Genomic DNA, 17,663 nt, shown 5'->3' with positions numbered 1-17,663 from the left:
CAGGCTCAGTTTCCATATCTACTCACAGTATACTCATCTGAAGTGTCCCTCCAGAGGTCCAAGCTTGCCGTCCACAAAATGACCCCTCTCCTTCCCAAAATGCCTGCTCCAGGACAAAGAAAAGAGTGATCTCCTCTCTCCCTTGGGAATTTTTCCAGCCCAGTCATGCAGCTGACTGGGTTAAAACCAAATAGCACATAGGTGAAAGAGGAGGGGTGTGTGGAATGTCCCAAGGCAGGGCAGAGAGAGAGAGGGGTGTCTACAGAGAAAGAGGGGGACTTCACTCATGTGTCAGGCACAGACATGTATGTGGCCAGCAATACATCCCCAGGCAGCATTGGAGAGCAGCTCCCACAGCTGCCTGCAGGTAAGTTTATGGGTGGGGGTGGCAGACTGAGGTGGCCAAGATAAGAGAGGGAGTGGAACAAGGTTGGCAGCTGTGCCTGTGGCTGGGGGTGCTGCCCAGTAAGGCTGGCAATCAGGGCTGGGGTGGGAATGCATGGCCACAGGGCCTGGCCAAGGAGTGGGATAGAGCCATGGGCAGCTCATCCAGGGTGTGGCAAGGGGGCTGGCTCCCAGTTGCTGCATGCAACCCCAGGGAAGGGAGGAATGAGCGGGCATGTGCCTCTCCAGATTTTTACGTGGGCATGGGGGAGGATGTGGGCTTAGGGATCCCAAATGTTTGATAAAATTTTTGATTCAGGCTGCCCACTGCAGAGTTTGGGACTTCCTGCTCTGCTGATTTCCCCTTGGGGGTCTCTGTGGGCCAGCGGGCAGGTCCCAGCATGGGAGGGCAGAGCAACTTGGTGCTGCCTCCACCACTGGGGGTCCTATGCCAGCTGCACTGCCATGGTGAGGCACCCCTGCTGGGGAGAGTGAAAAGTTTTAGGAGTCAGTTTGTTTTAGACCTTTATTTTATGTTCTGTCTCCCCAAATTCCATGGTAGTGTTTCTTCTCTAGTTATTAAAGTTGTTTTTTAGTGCCTAAATTTAGCTGTCCTGTAATTAGGTATCTTGCCTCATAGGGAGTTTGTACCCTGATGGCCTTGGCCAGTTTGAGGTTCTATCACAGTGGTCTTCCAACTAATAGGTGTTAACCTAACAGTAATTCTATCTAGCTCATATGTCTCCAGTTTGCTTGTGAGAACATTATGTGCAACTGGACTAAAAGCCTTATTAAAGTCCAAGTATGTTGTGTCCATTGGATTCTCCTTATTGATCAAACCATGTAACTCTGTCAAGGGGGGATATCCAGTTTGTTTGGTGTGGTTTGTTAAGTCAGTTCATCTGTTAGTACTCACCCCTTTCTACTTGCTTAGTTAACTTCCCAGATACTGAAGTCAGACTGACCCGTCTATAATTCTCCAGATCCTCCTTTTCCCCCTTTTGAAAGACAGGTACTTGTCACAGGTTCCTTAGAGGAGCACTTGCTTGGGACTACCAGCTTTGTATAGGCTCTTTGCAGCTTGCTTTTAGAGTGGGTGAGCCCCTTGCTTCTTGGACTCCAAGACTGAGTCTTTTGGAATATGACCCCCTTAATAATCTGATGTCCACCTTCTTGAAGCTGCTTCCTGGCTTAGCTTCAGGAAAGGGACTATACATCTTTGAGGCAATGAGTGCACCCAAGTCACATATAGCTCTTCTTCATAGCTCTTCTTAGGGTGGCGTTACACCTTACACTAAGATCATACTATGGGCAATCAGAACACAATCATTTGCATGTTAAAGCTCTTAACTCAAGGGCAGGCAATTATTTTGAGTGGACGGCTGCTTGACAAGTTTTCACGAGCTGTTGGGGGCCACATAGGTAGCCCTGCCCCTTGACAGTTGCCCCACCCTCTGGTTGCCACATTGGGAACAGAAGTCCTGCCCTCTAACCCCTGACCTTTGCCACCAGAAGTCCCTCCCCTTGCTGCCTTCACCAAATACTCCTTTTAGAACCATCTTAGAACCAGAAAAAAAATCATAAACTAGAAGTCAAACACCTACTATATTTTAATTTTATTACAAAAAATATTTGCCATGACTTGTGATTTTTTACTGTATTTAGAAAGGATTTCATAATAACTCAAAAATAAAGTGTCACTCTTGTGTATTATGTGTGTGTGTGTGGTGGGGTATGGGAGGGTTGGGAGAGGGTGTGGTTGTGTAATGGGGCATAGTGTATGTTGGTGTGTATGTATATGTTGGTGGGGGTTGTATGGGCAGGATGAGGGAGTGTGTAGTGAGAAGGGGGTTGGGGGTGTAGGGGCCCCCCACATACTCCCCCCATGGTGTGCATCCCCCACTGCCTGGCAGCAGCAGCAGGTGGGGAGGTCAGGGCATTCGTACGTAGCACAGGTGCCCGGTGGGGTGTGGTTCTGGCCAGCGCTGCATGGGAAGAGGGAGCAGAGCCTGCTCTATTGCTGGGGCTCTGAGCTGTGTGCCTGCAGCTCCAGCACTCATAGATGGGGAAGCCCCACTCTGGAACCTGCTGCCACCCCCGCTCCCTGCTGCACAGGTCCCTGCACTCTGCTGGGAGAGGAGGGAACCCCGCCTCATGTTTCCCCATAGACTCCAGCATGAGACTTCCCCACTGTGAGTGTGGAGCTGCAGGCATAGAGCCCCTGCAATAGAAGTGGCCAGACAGGCTGCTCAGGGGTGTGCTCCTCAGCCCCAGCACAGCTCTGGCTGCCTCTATTGCAGGGGCTCCACACTGCATGCCTGCAGCTCTGCACTCACAGGGGGAAGCCCCTTGCTGGACTCTGTGGAAAAACAGGAGGTAGGGCTCCTTCCACTTCTGGCAGAGTGCTGCAGGGACCTGTGCAGCAGGAGCACGGGAGGCAGCAGGTTCCAGGGTGGAGCTTCCCCATCTGTGTGTGTTGGAGCTGCAGGCATGAGTGTTGGAGCTGCAGGCACGAGTGTTGGAGCTAAAGGTGATAGGGCAGGCTCTGCTCCCTCCTCCCGCAAAGCGCTGGCCAAAGCCATGCCCCACTGGGTGCCTGCACTGGGCACGAGTACCCTGACCTCTCTGCCTGCTGCTGCTGGCAGGCAGTGAGGGCTGTATGCCATGGGAGGAGTGCATAGAGGGTCCCTATACCTCCTATTCTCCCATGCAGACCCACACCCACACCCTGCCCAGCTGAGCTCTATTATCCTGCTGTCCTCTGGGTTTAGGCTCTGTGCTCTGCTTCTGCTTCCTTCCAGCTGCAACTCCCCTCTCCCTGCCCTCCACCAACTCCACTGCTTCCCTACCTCCTGCCCGGAGTGATCAGGTTCCAGCTGCAGCAGGAGCCCGGCCTGGAAGCTGCTGGCTGGGCAGAGCCCTTCTGCTCAAGAGGGTGGGAGTCAGGCCCAATAGGGTATGTTGGGGGGTTGTACATGTGGGTGCCTCACTCCCACCCTCATGGGTGGAAGGGCTGGTGGTGTGCAATTCGTTGAGGGGCTCTGTGGGCTGGATGAAAGTGTTTGGCAGAATGGATCTGGCCCGTGGGCCATATTTTGACCACCCCTGTTTTAACTCATGCTAAATGTTCCCTGAGCATCTTAAAGTTACATCACTTCAGGTAAGGTTTAGCTCTGGGCCATGCTACCTAGCTCACATCAGGGTAACTTTACTCTGTTCCACAGAGATAAATCAGGCAGTTAGTAGTTCTTCAGCATCCCAGGATGCTTCACTTCTAACCCATTCCAGCGAAAGCATGGATAGAGCCCAGTGTACTGGCTCCTAGCCAAGGCCCTGTTTTTCACCTCTCTAGTGGCAAGTCAGAGCTGTGTGGGCAAGAAACGGTATTAACCCTTAATGTGTAACTGCTCACAGCATGTTCTAATTTTAACACTGCTTAACAGTCCACAGATTTAGTTTGGTATAAGTGTAATGTGTAACTTCACCCTTAAATAAAAACTTTTACTAGCCCACTGCAATACAGCAGATAAAGTCCTTGAGCTACAGTGCCCAGGCTAACTCACAGGCGGGGGAAGATCTAGAGGGGAGCCAATGGTGCAGATGCTCCCCCCACTTCCAAGACTGCCATTGCTGTTTCTGACTGACCCAGGTGCAGGGGGAGTCTCATTGTTGTTCCTGTCCTGCCCTAGCAGTGAGCTATGGCTATGGGGGGTCCCAGGCACAGGAGACAGCAGCAGCAATAGGCAGCAGTGGCAGTGTGAAGGTTCCTCCTTCGGCCTGCCACCCTGTCCTTCCAGGTGTCTTCTGCTGGCTGGTCAGGGAAACTGAGACATGCAGCATTAATATAAAATAAACACATTTAACCCAGAATTATTACCATGGATCCTGGTTTTCTCTGTTTAAAAAATCCCAAATTCTCTGAATAAAAAAACCAAAATCTGAGTTTTTCTGCAATTAAAATGAAACACCATTATATATATATATATATATATAGGTATCAGTTGAACACCATATTTATTTGATATAGTTAAAAATGTTAAAGCAATTTGGAAGCCTACCAGTGCCTTATTCATTATAATAAAACCAATTCTACATATTTATATATTTTGGTGTTTGATTTTGCTTTTTCATCATAAAAAATAAGAGTTCCACTTGCTCCCTTCACTTACTAGGATGTGGATTCAGATGTGGCTGCCCCACCCCCAGTTCTTTGTGATGCTTATCAGCCCTGATATGCCAGTGCCCTGCCCCTGCCCATGCCAGTGCCCTCACTCCCAACCCATACCCCACAACCCCTTCAGCCCTGCTGGTGTCCCTCATTCCCCAGTCACGGCCTGCTGGCTCTGCTGGTGCCCTTCACTCCAGATCCCCCCACCCCCGCAGTCCTGCTGATGCCTCTCACTCCTGACCCACTGGCCCCTACCCCCAGCCCCTTTGTGTATGAGGAAGGGGTTGGGTGTGTGGGAAAAGGTGGGTGTGGGCATAGGTGATATGAGGGGTGGGATTAGGAGGTCACAGGTGATGCAAGTGGGGGCCGGGAGTCATGTGCTCCCTCCAATTTCTGTGTCCACAGTGGGTTGTGGGATGCGGGGCTGCAGCCTGGCTGGACCAGCTCCAGGCAGGAGTTGCCTTTCTGGCCCAGTGTACAGAAACCAGCACAGCAGGGAACACATGCCACCATGGCCACCTCTGTAGGCACAGAAATATCAGGGAGCACCTGTTGGCCCCTGACACATTGCTTGTGCTGCCCCCATCTTCCAACATCTATGCCCCTCCCTGACAACTCACCTGTGCTCTCCATGTCTGCATGCACCACTTATGCCCACCCCTGCATGTGTTGCTGATGCTTCCCCCCCCTCACCAGCCTCCACTGACTTACCTGTAAGGAGCTAGGGGAGCTGCACAGCCCCTGCGATAATAGTGGCCGGGCAGGCTACACTGGGGTGTTCTCCTTGCCCCCAGTGCAGTGCTGGCCTTTGCTATTGCAGTGGCTGCACACTGCATGCCTGCAGCTCCCACACTTGCAGCGAAGAAGCCCCATGCTGGACTCCACAGGGAAGTAGGGTACAGGGCTCCCTCAACTCCCAGCGGAGTGTGGGGACCTACGCAGCGGGGAGCAGGGGAGCAGCAGGCTTTGGTGTGGGGCTTCCCCAACTGTGAGTGCCAGAGCTGCAGGTGTGTGGCATGGAGCCCCAGTGATAGGGCAGGCTCCATCCCCTCCCTCCGCGCAGCACTGGCCGGAGCTGCACCTGCACCAGGCATAAGCACTAGGGCTGTGCGAAACGGCACTGTTCTGTTTCGACCAGTGTTTCAACGTTTCAATAGAACAGTGTTCCATTTCGAATCTTATTTTGATTCAAAACAGCTGTTCCGCTCCATTTCATCGAAACAGTTTCACCATTTCAACGCTGTTTTGCTGTTTCGCCCATAGGCTATAATGGGGAAGGGCAAAACAGCCTATAACTGTAATTTCTGGCCTGATTTGGATGAAATGTGCAAGAATGGTAGCCCCTTCTGAGGGCATGAAGCCTGCCATGTTTCAAGGAGATAGGTGCAGGGGGTGAAGGGAAACTGCACCCCAAAATATTGAAAGCAAAACTCATGTCACGTGTATGTGTTAAGCCACAGAGAGGTTAAAACTGCAGGCATACTAGCCCCTGCTGAGTCCACAAAGCCTGCTAAGTTTCAAGAAGATAAGTGCAGGGGGGTTGGGGAAACTGCACCCCAAAGTCTTGGATGTGGAGCTAGTGGCACCACACCTTCTGCCTTGAGGGACTCTCCAGAGTGCCCTTTATGTGCCCTGCTTCCTCTCCAAGCATTCTTCTGGTGACAATGTCCCAAGCACACCATGATGAGCTGTTTGGGCAGACTGCGGGTTGCCCGACCCACTACACTGGGTGATCGCCATGGTGCCCCAGGCACATCTAAAAACCTGATGTAGGACCCTGAGCTTTGACAGTGTGGCAGGCAAGCTTGCACTTTCCCTCAATGTTTACTGCTGCCTGGAGGAGTACCTGTGCCTATGCTACACATCCCTTCCCCCCACAGCCAAGGATGGCATCACTGCTGGCATCAACATGTTTCTATGAATGTGAGAGGCCTGTGCCTGCCTAGCTGAGGGGGCACTGGCCGCTCAAGAAATTTTTGCACTGCCTCCTGCCTTCCTGTGTGTTGTTGGGGGGGAACTCTGGGGGCCAGGGGTCACTCAGCCAGGTTTGGCAGGGAGGAGGGGCAGGAGCAGGGGTAGAGCCATGAGTGGGGAGGGGAGGGGAGGTCCCTCCTCCCAGTGAAGAGCTTATGGGGCAGGTGTGGCAGGTGTGCCTGGTGGCCCAAGTCTGTCCCCACAAGTGGTGATGGTGTGCAGCTTCTGGGGGTGTCCTGGGGTGCAGTGGCATGGCATCTGCCTAGCCGAGCAGGGACCCCCTCTGGGGAGGAGCTGGAGCTTTTGAGGGCAGGTAGTGCTACAATGTGTTGGCCTCTTAGGTGGGACTGCTTAACTGGAGCTGGCAGGGCAGGTGCTGGGCTTGGCTGCCAGAGCTGCTGGATGATACCAGGGGCAGAGACCATGGTGGGATGGGATCCTGGTGCCCCCACTGGCGGCTTGTCACTGCTGCCAGACTATGGTGAAGGCCCTGGCAGGCCACTTGTGTTGGAATACACAGTGTGGGTCCAGCCAGGGTCCCAGGGAGCAAGAATGTGGTCCAGCTGCTGCATAAAAGGCATGGTCCTGTAGGCTGCCCTGACCAGCAGTTGTGGTCGGTGATACTGCCCCACTGCCCCACAGCGTCTTAACCTTTATGTGGCACTGTTGTGCCAACCAGTTGTGCCCATGCTCCTGCATGTGGCCCACCAGGCTCTCATAGATGTGTGCATTGGAGCACCCGCTCCAGGCGAACTGGTACTGGACCACAGCTTGGCCCCACAAGTGCTATGAGGTCTGTGGTCTCCTCCTGGAACCAGTTATGCCTCTGGGGGGTGGTGTGTGGAGTTGGGGGTGATGCCAGCCTGACTCCCTCAATGGATCTTAGGGGTTGTGGGCAAGAGTGTGGCTCTCTCAGACCTGGGCAGCTGCCTTCAGCACACAGTACAGGGGTACAGTGAGGGACTAGCAGGCAGGCGGTGGGGCTGGGCTGGGGGCCAGTGTTGGGGTCTGGGCAGGCTCCTACGGCTGGCCTGGGGACCATTGCTGCGGGACCTCCCCAGGGTCACTGCAGCATTTTAAAGAGCAGACTGGGGCAGGCAAAGAGCTGCCTCAGCCCCCGGGGCTGGAGAAGTTCCAAGCCCTGTGGCCCTGGGGATAGTCTGAAGGTGGCCTCCTGGTGGTGGGGCTGATTGGGAGCAAATTTGTACCTAATTGGTGTCTACATGTGTGCTACTGTGCAGTCACTATGATGTGGTTAATTTGCTACCTGCATTTGCAGGTAGCAAATTAACCATGCATTAGACTAATTTGCTGCACAATAAATGTCTGCACATGTTGATGGTGATGCTTTACTGTGTAGTTAATTAGTCTGCTGAGCAGCAAAGCATCTCGTGTAGACACACTCACTCAAGTAATAGACCAGTCAAGAGGTTGAGACATGGAAAAAGACATAGCTTTTACCAGCTTTGTCCCTTAGTCCACATCTCAAACAAGTCATTGTACCACCTTAATCCACTATAATTAAATATCAAAGAGAGGGAAGAAGCCCCTAGGAATAACATTGCATCTTGATGCTCTTCCAGATCTGCTGTTTACCTGAACTGTGAATCTGCATGTAATATACAGCTGCCTGCATGGCCCATAACTTGTGTAAATAAGAGTTATCCTTTAAGAGAAGAAAAAAAAGAGAGGAAAAGAAAAACACATAGGAAATAGAAAGTGTTGCTTTCACAGAAATATATTTCTCTGGTGGTATATGATGTCTAACCAGAATGCTGTGTTAAAAAAAACCAAAAAAAATTCTGAAAACTGGAATATAAAATTTGTAGATATACACCAATACAGTCTTAAGTTTCTCCTCTTTGACTGATGGCCCAGTAAAAGCAAAGGATGTATATTCTTCCCTTGCCTTTGAACTGCACTGAACAGGAGCTGCCTCCAAGCATACTATGATTCAATACATAACCTGCTCCAGAGAAGGAACACCACATCTGCTAAATTTTATAATGCCATGTACAGGAATACCTCGACTTACAGTGTTTTGAGTTACAATGTTTTGCACTTACAACATTTATAAATTGACACCCTGTTTCAACTTTGTGATGTCAGTTTTGACTTTACAATGCTTGATCCAATTCCACGCCAACGAACAAGTTCACTGTGTCATCCATCCTCCCTGGAGAACATCTGTCCAGACTTCCTTGGACGCTTTCTTTAAGAAAGCAGACAAGATTCCAGAAAAACCTGCAGCCAGGACTCCTGAGAAGACTCCAGCCAAGAGCCCTTCAAAAAGTCCAACCAAGAGCCCTTCAAAAAGTCCAGCACTGTCACCTCAAAGGTCCTTCCAAATCAACATGATTTCTATTGACAATATAAATACATGAATGTAGCTATATTACTCATCTATAATTGATAGAGTACAAAATTCTGGGTTATTTTTGGTGAAAATAGGGTATCAGGCCTCGGTTTAGGAACTAATCCCACATTTATAACATTGTTTCCTATGGGAAAATCGGTTCTGAGTTACAACGTTTCGACTTAAGATGCGGTTTTCGGGAACCAATTGTGTCGTAAGTCGGAGGACTGCTGGAACCCCCATTCATAAACCTTTTGTCCATAAGCACATCTAACACTATTCTGCCCCTTATGTGGCCTTAAACACTCAGTATACACTCCTCTTCCAACTAATAAGTGCACCTAGACAGTTCCCATGACAAGAAGTGCTTATGCTCCATTGCTTTCATAACCTTCCCAATACAGTTCTAAATTAGGTGTGTTGTATCTTCCAAAAGATGCAGTCAACTCTTTCCCTTCCCCAAACATATGGGGATGGGTGTAAGAGACTCAACCTACCCCAAAGGGTCATGGCTTTCCCAGAACATCCCATATCAAAATCATAGTTCTGACTGTGTGCTCTAGCTAATTTCTCCACCACCAAATACAGCTACACTAATATAGCGATCACAGTAGCAGAGCTTGCAGATAATTCTGATTGGCTATTGCCAGATTCAAGTTTGAGCAGAGTTAAGGTTGTGTGGGTCTATATCTTAACATGGTGGAAAGAAATCTGTTTCACTTAGTGAACGAAGAAATGGTAGTTTAGGACAAACTCTGAGTTACTTGCACTTTCTAGACATACACAGGTATCTCCTGATTCCTGTAATGGAGGGTTTGTTTTTTGACATTGATAAAACTAATTTGGATGTATGATTTTCACATTTATTTGCTTAAATATTCTACAGAAGTTTAGAGAAAGCACGATTGTAAATTTGATGTTCCTGCCCTAAACTAGAAAGAGCGGTTGTATGATGTCCGGGACTGTAGCGAATGTGACATCAGAAGCACAGGTCTCTCTCATATATGGTCACAGACAGCATTTTACTATTTCATTGGAGGTTGTGGCCATGAAACATTGGAGTTAACCCCCCTGATAATGTCTAAAAAGGTGCAGGTTGTTTTTATTGGCTCCTCCCTGCAGCTGATGCCAGCACCTGAATCTATATATTTCCTCCCCCAACTTTGTATTCTTTGTCAGACACAGAGAAGCCCTGGCAGAGTGTGAGGTGCATGCAGGGCAGTGCCAGCAAGGGTGAGGGGCATGATGGCAGTGAAGGGGCACCTCTCCACTCAGCTGCTTTGGTTTCTTCTTCTACTTGTTCTTCAGACAACCAACAGTGAGTATTTTATACATTTCTCTTATGTATTTTGAATAATTTTTAGCTAGGATTCAAGGCACTGAGAAACATAGAGACATAAAAATCCAGTAAGTTATTCTTTCATTTCTCTCTCTCTCAATTTACTGAATCTGCACACTGAAATATTCAAATAGAGAGGGTTGTTTTGGTTATAGTAATTGCTTTATAGTAATGTTTATAGTAATTGCTTCCATGGAAAAAGCACTAATGAAATACCCACTGATCTAAAATGAGAAAAACAAAAGTTAGTAGGGAATTTAAAGTCCATCCAAAATAGGTTTTGATAATGAAGCCCCAACCCCAGAATAGGAGGCTTGTTTTCTTAGGGGAAGAATATTAAATTAGAATGTGCAACTCAGCATTCACTGGATAATACTTTAACCTTCATATTTGTTGTGTGAGTGTGAGAAGTATCTCTTAATCCCATGGTTCATGGCTGTACTGGTCATTTGCAGAAGCCAGAAAGAATTTTTTTTCTCCCAATTGAGTATGATATTTACCTCCTTATTTTTTAATTAATTTTTTGCCTTTATCTGAAATATTGGACTGTGCCTGCAGACAGAGGTAGGAGACTGAGAAGGGCAGTTCATGTTCCTAAATGGCTTCCTCAAATTCTCAGATCAAATCTATCTTTTGATTTGGGGTTAAGAAGAAATTTTCTCCCAGGTTAGATTAACAAAGGTTTCTCCCCTCTCCCCGCTTGTCCTCCTCTTTAGCACTGAGCATGGCCCTCTTATTAGAGTTAACTACTGTATTTTACTTAACAGATATGACAAGTGCTCTTAACTCTCATTCTTTTCTGCTGGTGGTGGCATGCAGTAGGTTCCTTTTTGTTTTGTGGTTTTGTGCCCATGGTATGAGAGAAGGGACAAGAGTAGATATTTGGTGGGCAATTGTACCTGTCAGTGCAAGGGACTGGTCTCACTGGCCCAAGCAGTCCCTCTCAGCACTGTTTTCTTATGTTCCTGTTGATTGCTGTACATTCTGTCCCAAGTTCCATTATTGAGAATCTAAGGTAATAACCTCAAAGTTCCCAAGTGTTGTAGGTTTATAAACCTCATTGAGCTTCAGTGAGCCTCAGGCTCCTAAGTAACCCTGCTGTGGACAGGCATAAAACATTTCAAACACGTCAAATGGCTTCAAAGTGCAGTTGAAATGTTTCAAAAGGCTAGGGCAAAAATATTCTGGAGGGAGCAGATAGTATTTTGGACCCTGGTACTTTGTTCCACCTTACATCTACACAGGAGGTTGGACCTGCAGGTATCCCACAGTGAAACACCACCCCATTCTCCCCTGCTTCTGATAGTCTCCCTGTACCGAAGCTGCTCCCTTCCCACCCCCCCTGCTGCTGGCTTCTGGCTCTCCCAGTGCTGCAGGCATTGGGGCTCTTGGCATTCTGGGCACTCAGTGTAGATCTTGTCACTGTGGGATTGGAATCGCAGTAGGCAGGTAGAATCATAGAAGCATAGCAAAGTCCCTCCTAAACATCCCTGCCTAAACCATTCCAGACAAGTGTTTGTCTCACCTATTTTCAATAATTTCCAAGGATGAAGCATCCACAGCTTCTCCAGGTTGTTTTTTCCAATGCTCAGACATCCTCATAGCAATATATTTTTTTCTAATAACCAACCTAAATTCCCCTTGCTACAGTTTAAGACCCTGGGAAATAGTGGCTGCAGAACCATACTGGAAAGTCCTTTAGGAGATTCTTTCAATGCTACTGCATGCAGCTATGACAGTTTTAGAGCATGCTAGCCAGAAGGTGCGACAGGAGACTGCATGTCCACCTGCAGCTGAAATGCTCCATTTGAAATGTCAAAAACACTATGCTACTTTGAAATGTTTCAAATGTTATGTCTGTATACCCTAAGGTGCCTGAAGCTTACAGCTCCAGAATGCCTTTGGCTCCAGGGGTATGATTCAAGGAAGCAGGGTTGGGCACCTAACCTCCCTCTAGAGTCAATTGGAAGAATTTGTTTTATTTGAAGACTGATAGAAAGCTAGTGATAGCCAGTAGGAAGCACTGAGCACATGACTGTGTCTGAATTTCTGTCTCTTTCCGAAGCATAGGAGTCTAACAGGGCTATCCATTAAGTGCTTCTGTGTATGTTGGTCCAGATTCAGAGGCATCTTCAGAGTAAGTGTCTAGCTGCAGGAGCTATCAAGACCCTGGCTTGTCTTTTGTTGCTACCTGCTTAGCAGTGGTTTGAGCCATTAGTTGAGAGGAGAAGACATGGGTTGTGGTCCCCACTTCCTAGACTGTTTATGCATTTTATGTTACATGGATGTAATCATTGGATGAAAAATAACAATACCCCTGAGAGCTGGGCCTGGAACCTGGGAGTCCCTTTTCTCAGCTGAGTATCCTGCTTCCTGACTGTACAGTGAGGTTTCCTTTTGCTTACTCTACTGGTTCCATGATGCCTGCACTCTTGGCCAGACTTCAGTGGATTAGATGGAAGAGCATGGGCAGGTCCAGGACTGGGGTCCAGTGGGGTTGTGGGGGGTGGGGAAGAAATTGGTGAAGCTGGATCGGGTCTCCATGAGATGGGGCTTCCTTCCCAGGGCAGGGTCAATAGCTCCCACAAAAATTCCTTCCCTCATCGCTTCCACCTCCCAGCCACCCTGGGAAACATGATCAGCATTACCAACACCCCAATCGGAAATCCAAAGTTATTAAAAAATGATATTTTCTTTAAGTCATTTTCTTTTTATTTCTTTTTAATTTTTTTTAACTTCTTTTCAGTTTAGCTTTCAGTGGCTGACTTCCTCCATTTCACCTCCCTTCCTGCACCACTATGGGGTGTCGGTTTTTAGCTTTAAGGTGTGACTGCTCCAAACTTGAGCTAGCACTAACACCTATCAACATATGAATAGCTCAAAGTGCAAAGTATAACAAGCCTCTTATATTTTGCCCTCATTTAACAGTCAAAATGTCAGGGAATCAAATTCTATCCTATCTTTTGCTGCTATGGTAGTTCATCTGCCAGGTGCAAAACCATAAGAACTGGGCAATTTATTTTGAAATATGAATACCGAGGCTCTAACCTTTAGACCAGCTCTGGGTGCATCTACATGCATGCTTTACTGTGGAGTTGACCAATTAGCTCTGAAGAAAAGTGCTACACATGAGCCCATATTTGGGTGCAGTAAATTAACTAACTCCTCCATAGGATAGTACTGTCTGGGACAAGTGCTATTGAAAGGAGGAATCATTTACACTGCCGCAATGCACATATATATGGTGACTGGGGCTAGCTTGAGAATGAGAATGCTACAGTGCAGGGGGTGCCTGTGTGCTTTTTAATGATTCTGTCCTGATTCTCTATTTGAAGGTGCAATTAATGAGCTGAGGCTGAGCCATGGAGAAAACCGCTGTTCCGGGATAGTGGAAGTGAAGTATAATGGTCAGTGGATGAAGCTGTGTTTTACAGCCTTTCAGATGAAACATGCTACAGTAATCTGCAACCACCTGGGCTGTGGACCTGCAGTGAGTGTCCATAATGCTTCCCACTTTAAAGAAGATTCCAAACCATACTTGTTGGTAGGAGATGTTTGTCGTGGTGATGAGAAAACACTTACACAATGCAGAATATCAGCTCTCGATCTAGAATCAACATGCTCTTCTTCTTTTTCTGCTGGAGTGACCTGTTCAGGTAAGAATTTTGCAAATTTTGTAAGCCAGAAATAAAGAGTTTAAAAATGTATACTCAATCCTCTGAAAAATGGAATATAGGGCATGTCTACACATTGCCCTACATAGCGATCACATGGGTCTACACATGATTGCCAGCTACATCACCATAATGATGCACTCCCTGGTTATAACACACCGCTACAGCAGCATAGTGGGGAAATCTAAGTGTGTGCTGCTTGCATGGCACAGTAATTGCCTATACTGTGCCATGCTTTAGTATTTTCAAAAGGAAGCGCCCATACTGAATTAAGATGCAGTCATACCTGATGTTAATTCTATTCCCTTTGGAGCTGACAGAAGCTAATCTATAGACGATACTAAAGTAAGAAGGGAAGAATGGAAATGTTAGTATAGAAATACTAGTAACCTGGGAAAGTGGATACAGGATATAAAACCAGGTAACTGTAGACTTAATAGACTTGTATTGAAATAATTCACATGACTAGAAAATGGAGACTGGAGGATATGCCCTGTTCAGGAAAGATAGAAATATAGAAGGGTGGGGCTTGCTTTGCACATCAATAATCTGTTAGACTGAATGTTAAAAAAGAAAGGATAAAGCGGATAAAACTACCTGATCAGACTAAAATGACAAAAGAGATTTTGTGAGGGGTGGTTTGGTGTGTAAACATAGGCAGTTGGGCTGGTCAAGGGAATGTAGCCTGCTAGGCCTTGCTAGGGTCTGGTGTCACTGGCTCAAAGAGGCCTCTCTCCTAGTCTTTTGTTCCTAAGTATAAGACAGTTTGGTAGAGGTAAGTAGCGTTTCTTTAGTGTGGGATAAGTAAAAGCAAACTGCTAGATGATACGTGCATAAGGATGAAGAAGGCATAAAACTTTAAAACTAAGGTTATAAACAGACATCACATTTGTCACGGGGCTGGTTGTCACACAATTTGCCTTGCAATGGAGAAGTTAAAGAATTGGCATGCCCACACATTGCCCTTGGACATGGGTTTAAGGAGTGGATGAATGCATCACCATTTTTTCACCAGTAGGTGACCTGACTGAACATATACATTAGCAAGCCTGGCACTGGTCAAGTGTCTATAGATTCCCTTTGCTCTGCCAGAGTTGAAGTAAAGTGCCCACTGGTTGTTCAAACTGTGGGTGGGTGGCAAAATTTGTGTGGGAGAGATTTTGGTGTGATTCACTGAGCAGCTTGGGCTTCTCGTCATCTGGCTGAATTTCCACTGCATTTGTGCTGCCACCATTGACTGACCAAATGCTTCTGCTGGGCTCTGTGGACTCTCATGTGGTTGTCGCCTTGCAAACCTTGTTGGCCTAGCGTTGTGAACTTGTGAGGGAGCAGAAAAGGTGACATCAGCAGGCCCCGATGGATGACATGACTACTTTTATTGACATCAATAATAGTGGAGCAGTACTTGTGGGGGAGAACCTTGTGCATGTACTCACTGTTAAACAACTGTTTAACTGTGACTGGATCCTAGTTCACAACAGCAGCTGCTGCCCTGAAGATGGTTTGGGTGTTGGTCAGCACAATGTCACCTAGTAGAAGAGAGAGCTCCAAACTGTGAAGTCATGTTTCTGGGTCTGGGAGACGAGCTGAGAATTGTGGGAAGGTGTCTTCATGGCCTGCTGGAACAATGACCAACAATGAACACATTTTCACAAGTTCAGGGGCACTTTCATGTAGATCTGCACTGAGCTTGACTGACACATACAGCAAGGGACAGAAGTAATCCTTATTTGTGGAAGCCTGTTGCCATTGCTGAATGGAAGCCTGCAACCTGATACCCTCTGATTCTTGGCAAACCATTTTGGCATGGGCAAGTTTACATCTAGAGAGAGAGTGCAGGAGGTGTGCCAGGTGATTCAATAGGTGTTGTCCCCACATATCAATCCCTTTGTGGACCCACAGGAGGTCCTGGTCAGGTTTGCCTGCTTGGGATTCCCCAACTGCACCAGGATTGTCGATGGCACACATATCATCATCATCTCTTCTGCAGGTTGAGGGACTGACTGTACCCCTACTATTAACTGGGGTCCCTGGCAACCCACTGACCTCTGGTTGGTGAAGTCATTCAATGGATGCCTGGATGGGCCCATTCAACTATAAGCTGAGCTGCTGCAGAATGGTTTTGGAGTATCTTTCAGCCACCTCAAGGTTTGATAGAGGTGTCCGAGGACACGCACGGATGTCACTAAACGCAATGTACCATGCCTGGTTCATGGTTTGCATGAGTGCTGCACAACATCTGCAAAGTCGAGGGGGAATCTTTGTCCAAAGTCTGACCCCTGCCACAGGAGGTGGAGTAGGTCCCAGCTTCTACAAGAACCATACTTGCGACTTTGCAAATGGTGATGGGTCACCTGTCAGTGCATGCTTGAGACCTGCTGGTGCACCACTTTTTCAGACTCTGGGCTGAGTGTGGTGAACTGTGAGTGCAATTTACTCTATTAAACCCTATTAACTAAACTCATGCTCTCATGTATGAGCATATTAGAGGGCATGGTAAATATTTATCTGTGTGCCAGGCCCTACTTCCAGGGCAGTAGCTGGGGGAGGAGAGGGGAAGGAGATGATGGGATGTTTGGCTGAGCAGGCAAATGTCCAGCCAGGTACCAAGCTCTACTCCAAGGACAGTGGTTGTGGGAGGGGAAGGAACTAATGAAATGTTTTATTTTGAGCTCTAGATGTGAGGCCAGACATGCTGGGTACTTATCTCTTTGTAGTACTGCTGTTGTATTCTTGGTTGGGAAGATGGCTGAAGTATTAAATGGGAAACCTGTTACTACCTTGTGAATGTGAGCATGCTGCAGAACTTGTGTGGCTTCAGTGTGCGCATGCAGCATGTAATACACAGCGTGGCCCCAGGTGGCAATGGTCACCCTGGGATGATTGTTCATGCCACGGGTCACCTACCTAACAGCTTGGAGGTATTTATTCCAGCTGCTACTAGGGTGGGCCATACGGGACGTTGTCGCCCCATGATAGCATGTGTGCCCAGAGGCCATGGGGTAGTCCCACTTACAGGTTGAATTGTTGGGTGATGCAGAAAGCACCAAGGATGTCCTTTGTCTGCAGGTTTAAGACAGATGCAAGGTAATCAATGGACACCTGCTTGGTCCTCATGGGCATCCTGAGTGTTTTCTGTGTGTATTCAATAATGACCATTCTTTAGCCTTTCCATGCTGCTTGGCAAGCCACATAATGGTGCACTGCAACTACTTTAATTCCATGCCTGCCCATGGCTAAGCGCTGGTGGTGCTATACTGTCTCTTCCTCCCTCCATTGCCTGGCTTCCATGATCCAGGAGCAGGTGCATTACACCATACAAGCCAGAAAATCCATCTTTGTGCAGGCACGAGTTTTCCTTTGCTTGGAAGCTTTCTGGACATCAGTCTCTGATTGCATCCTTGGCCTGCGATGTGGTCCTGAAGTTCCACTGCTACCATTTTCAGGTGTTTGGCATGAAAGCAGAGGAGATTACAGTATAGAGGAATGCATCATTTTCATCATTTTCAACATTCAGCATCTGCAGGCTCAGTAACTCTGCAGACTTTCAACTTGGCAAGTATGCTCTCCCCTGTGCTTGCTAGTAGGGCTGTGCCATACTTCAAACAGAGCTTTGGATCCGGAGAGGCTTTGGACGCTTCAGCATCCAAAGCAGCATGTCCAGATCAAAGCTAGCTTTGTTAGGCTTTCTGAAGTGGTTTGGAGCTTCTGAAGCACTTCGGAAAAGCTTCAGAGCTGCCTTGGAGATCTGGCCATAGGGTATAATGG

The 17,663-nt window shown here is 47.8% G+C and overlaps 1 protein-coding gene across 1 annotated transcript in view; it reads left to right on the top strand.

Moving 5' to 3' along the window:
• Window positions 1-303: 303 nt before the first annotated feature.
• The window catches only part of LOC102560737 (scavenger receptor cysteine-rich type 1 protein M130), a 46,923-nt gene continuing 29,563 nt past the window's right edge, over window positions 304-17,663 (top strand). Inside the window, exon 1 of the mRNA XM_059726248.1 lies at window positions 304-367. Within this exon, the coding sequence (XP_059582231.1) occupies window positions 304-367 (64 nt within the window). The remainder of the gene's footprint in view (window positions 368-17,663) is intronic.

The sequence above is a fragment of the Alligator mississippiensis genome, chromosome 4 (assembly GCF_030867095.1).
Source record: "Alligator mississippiensis isolate rAllMis1 chromosome 4, rAllMis1, whole genome shotgun sequence".
NCBI lineage: Eukaryota > Metazoa > Chordata > Crocodylia > Alligatoridae > Alligator > Alligator mississippiensis.
The sequence above is the reverse complement of the archived record's forward strand: the minus strand, read 5'-3'. Positions and strand labels throughout refer to the sequence as shown.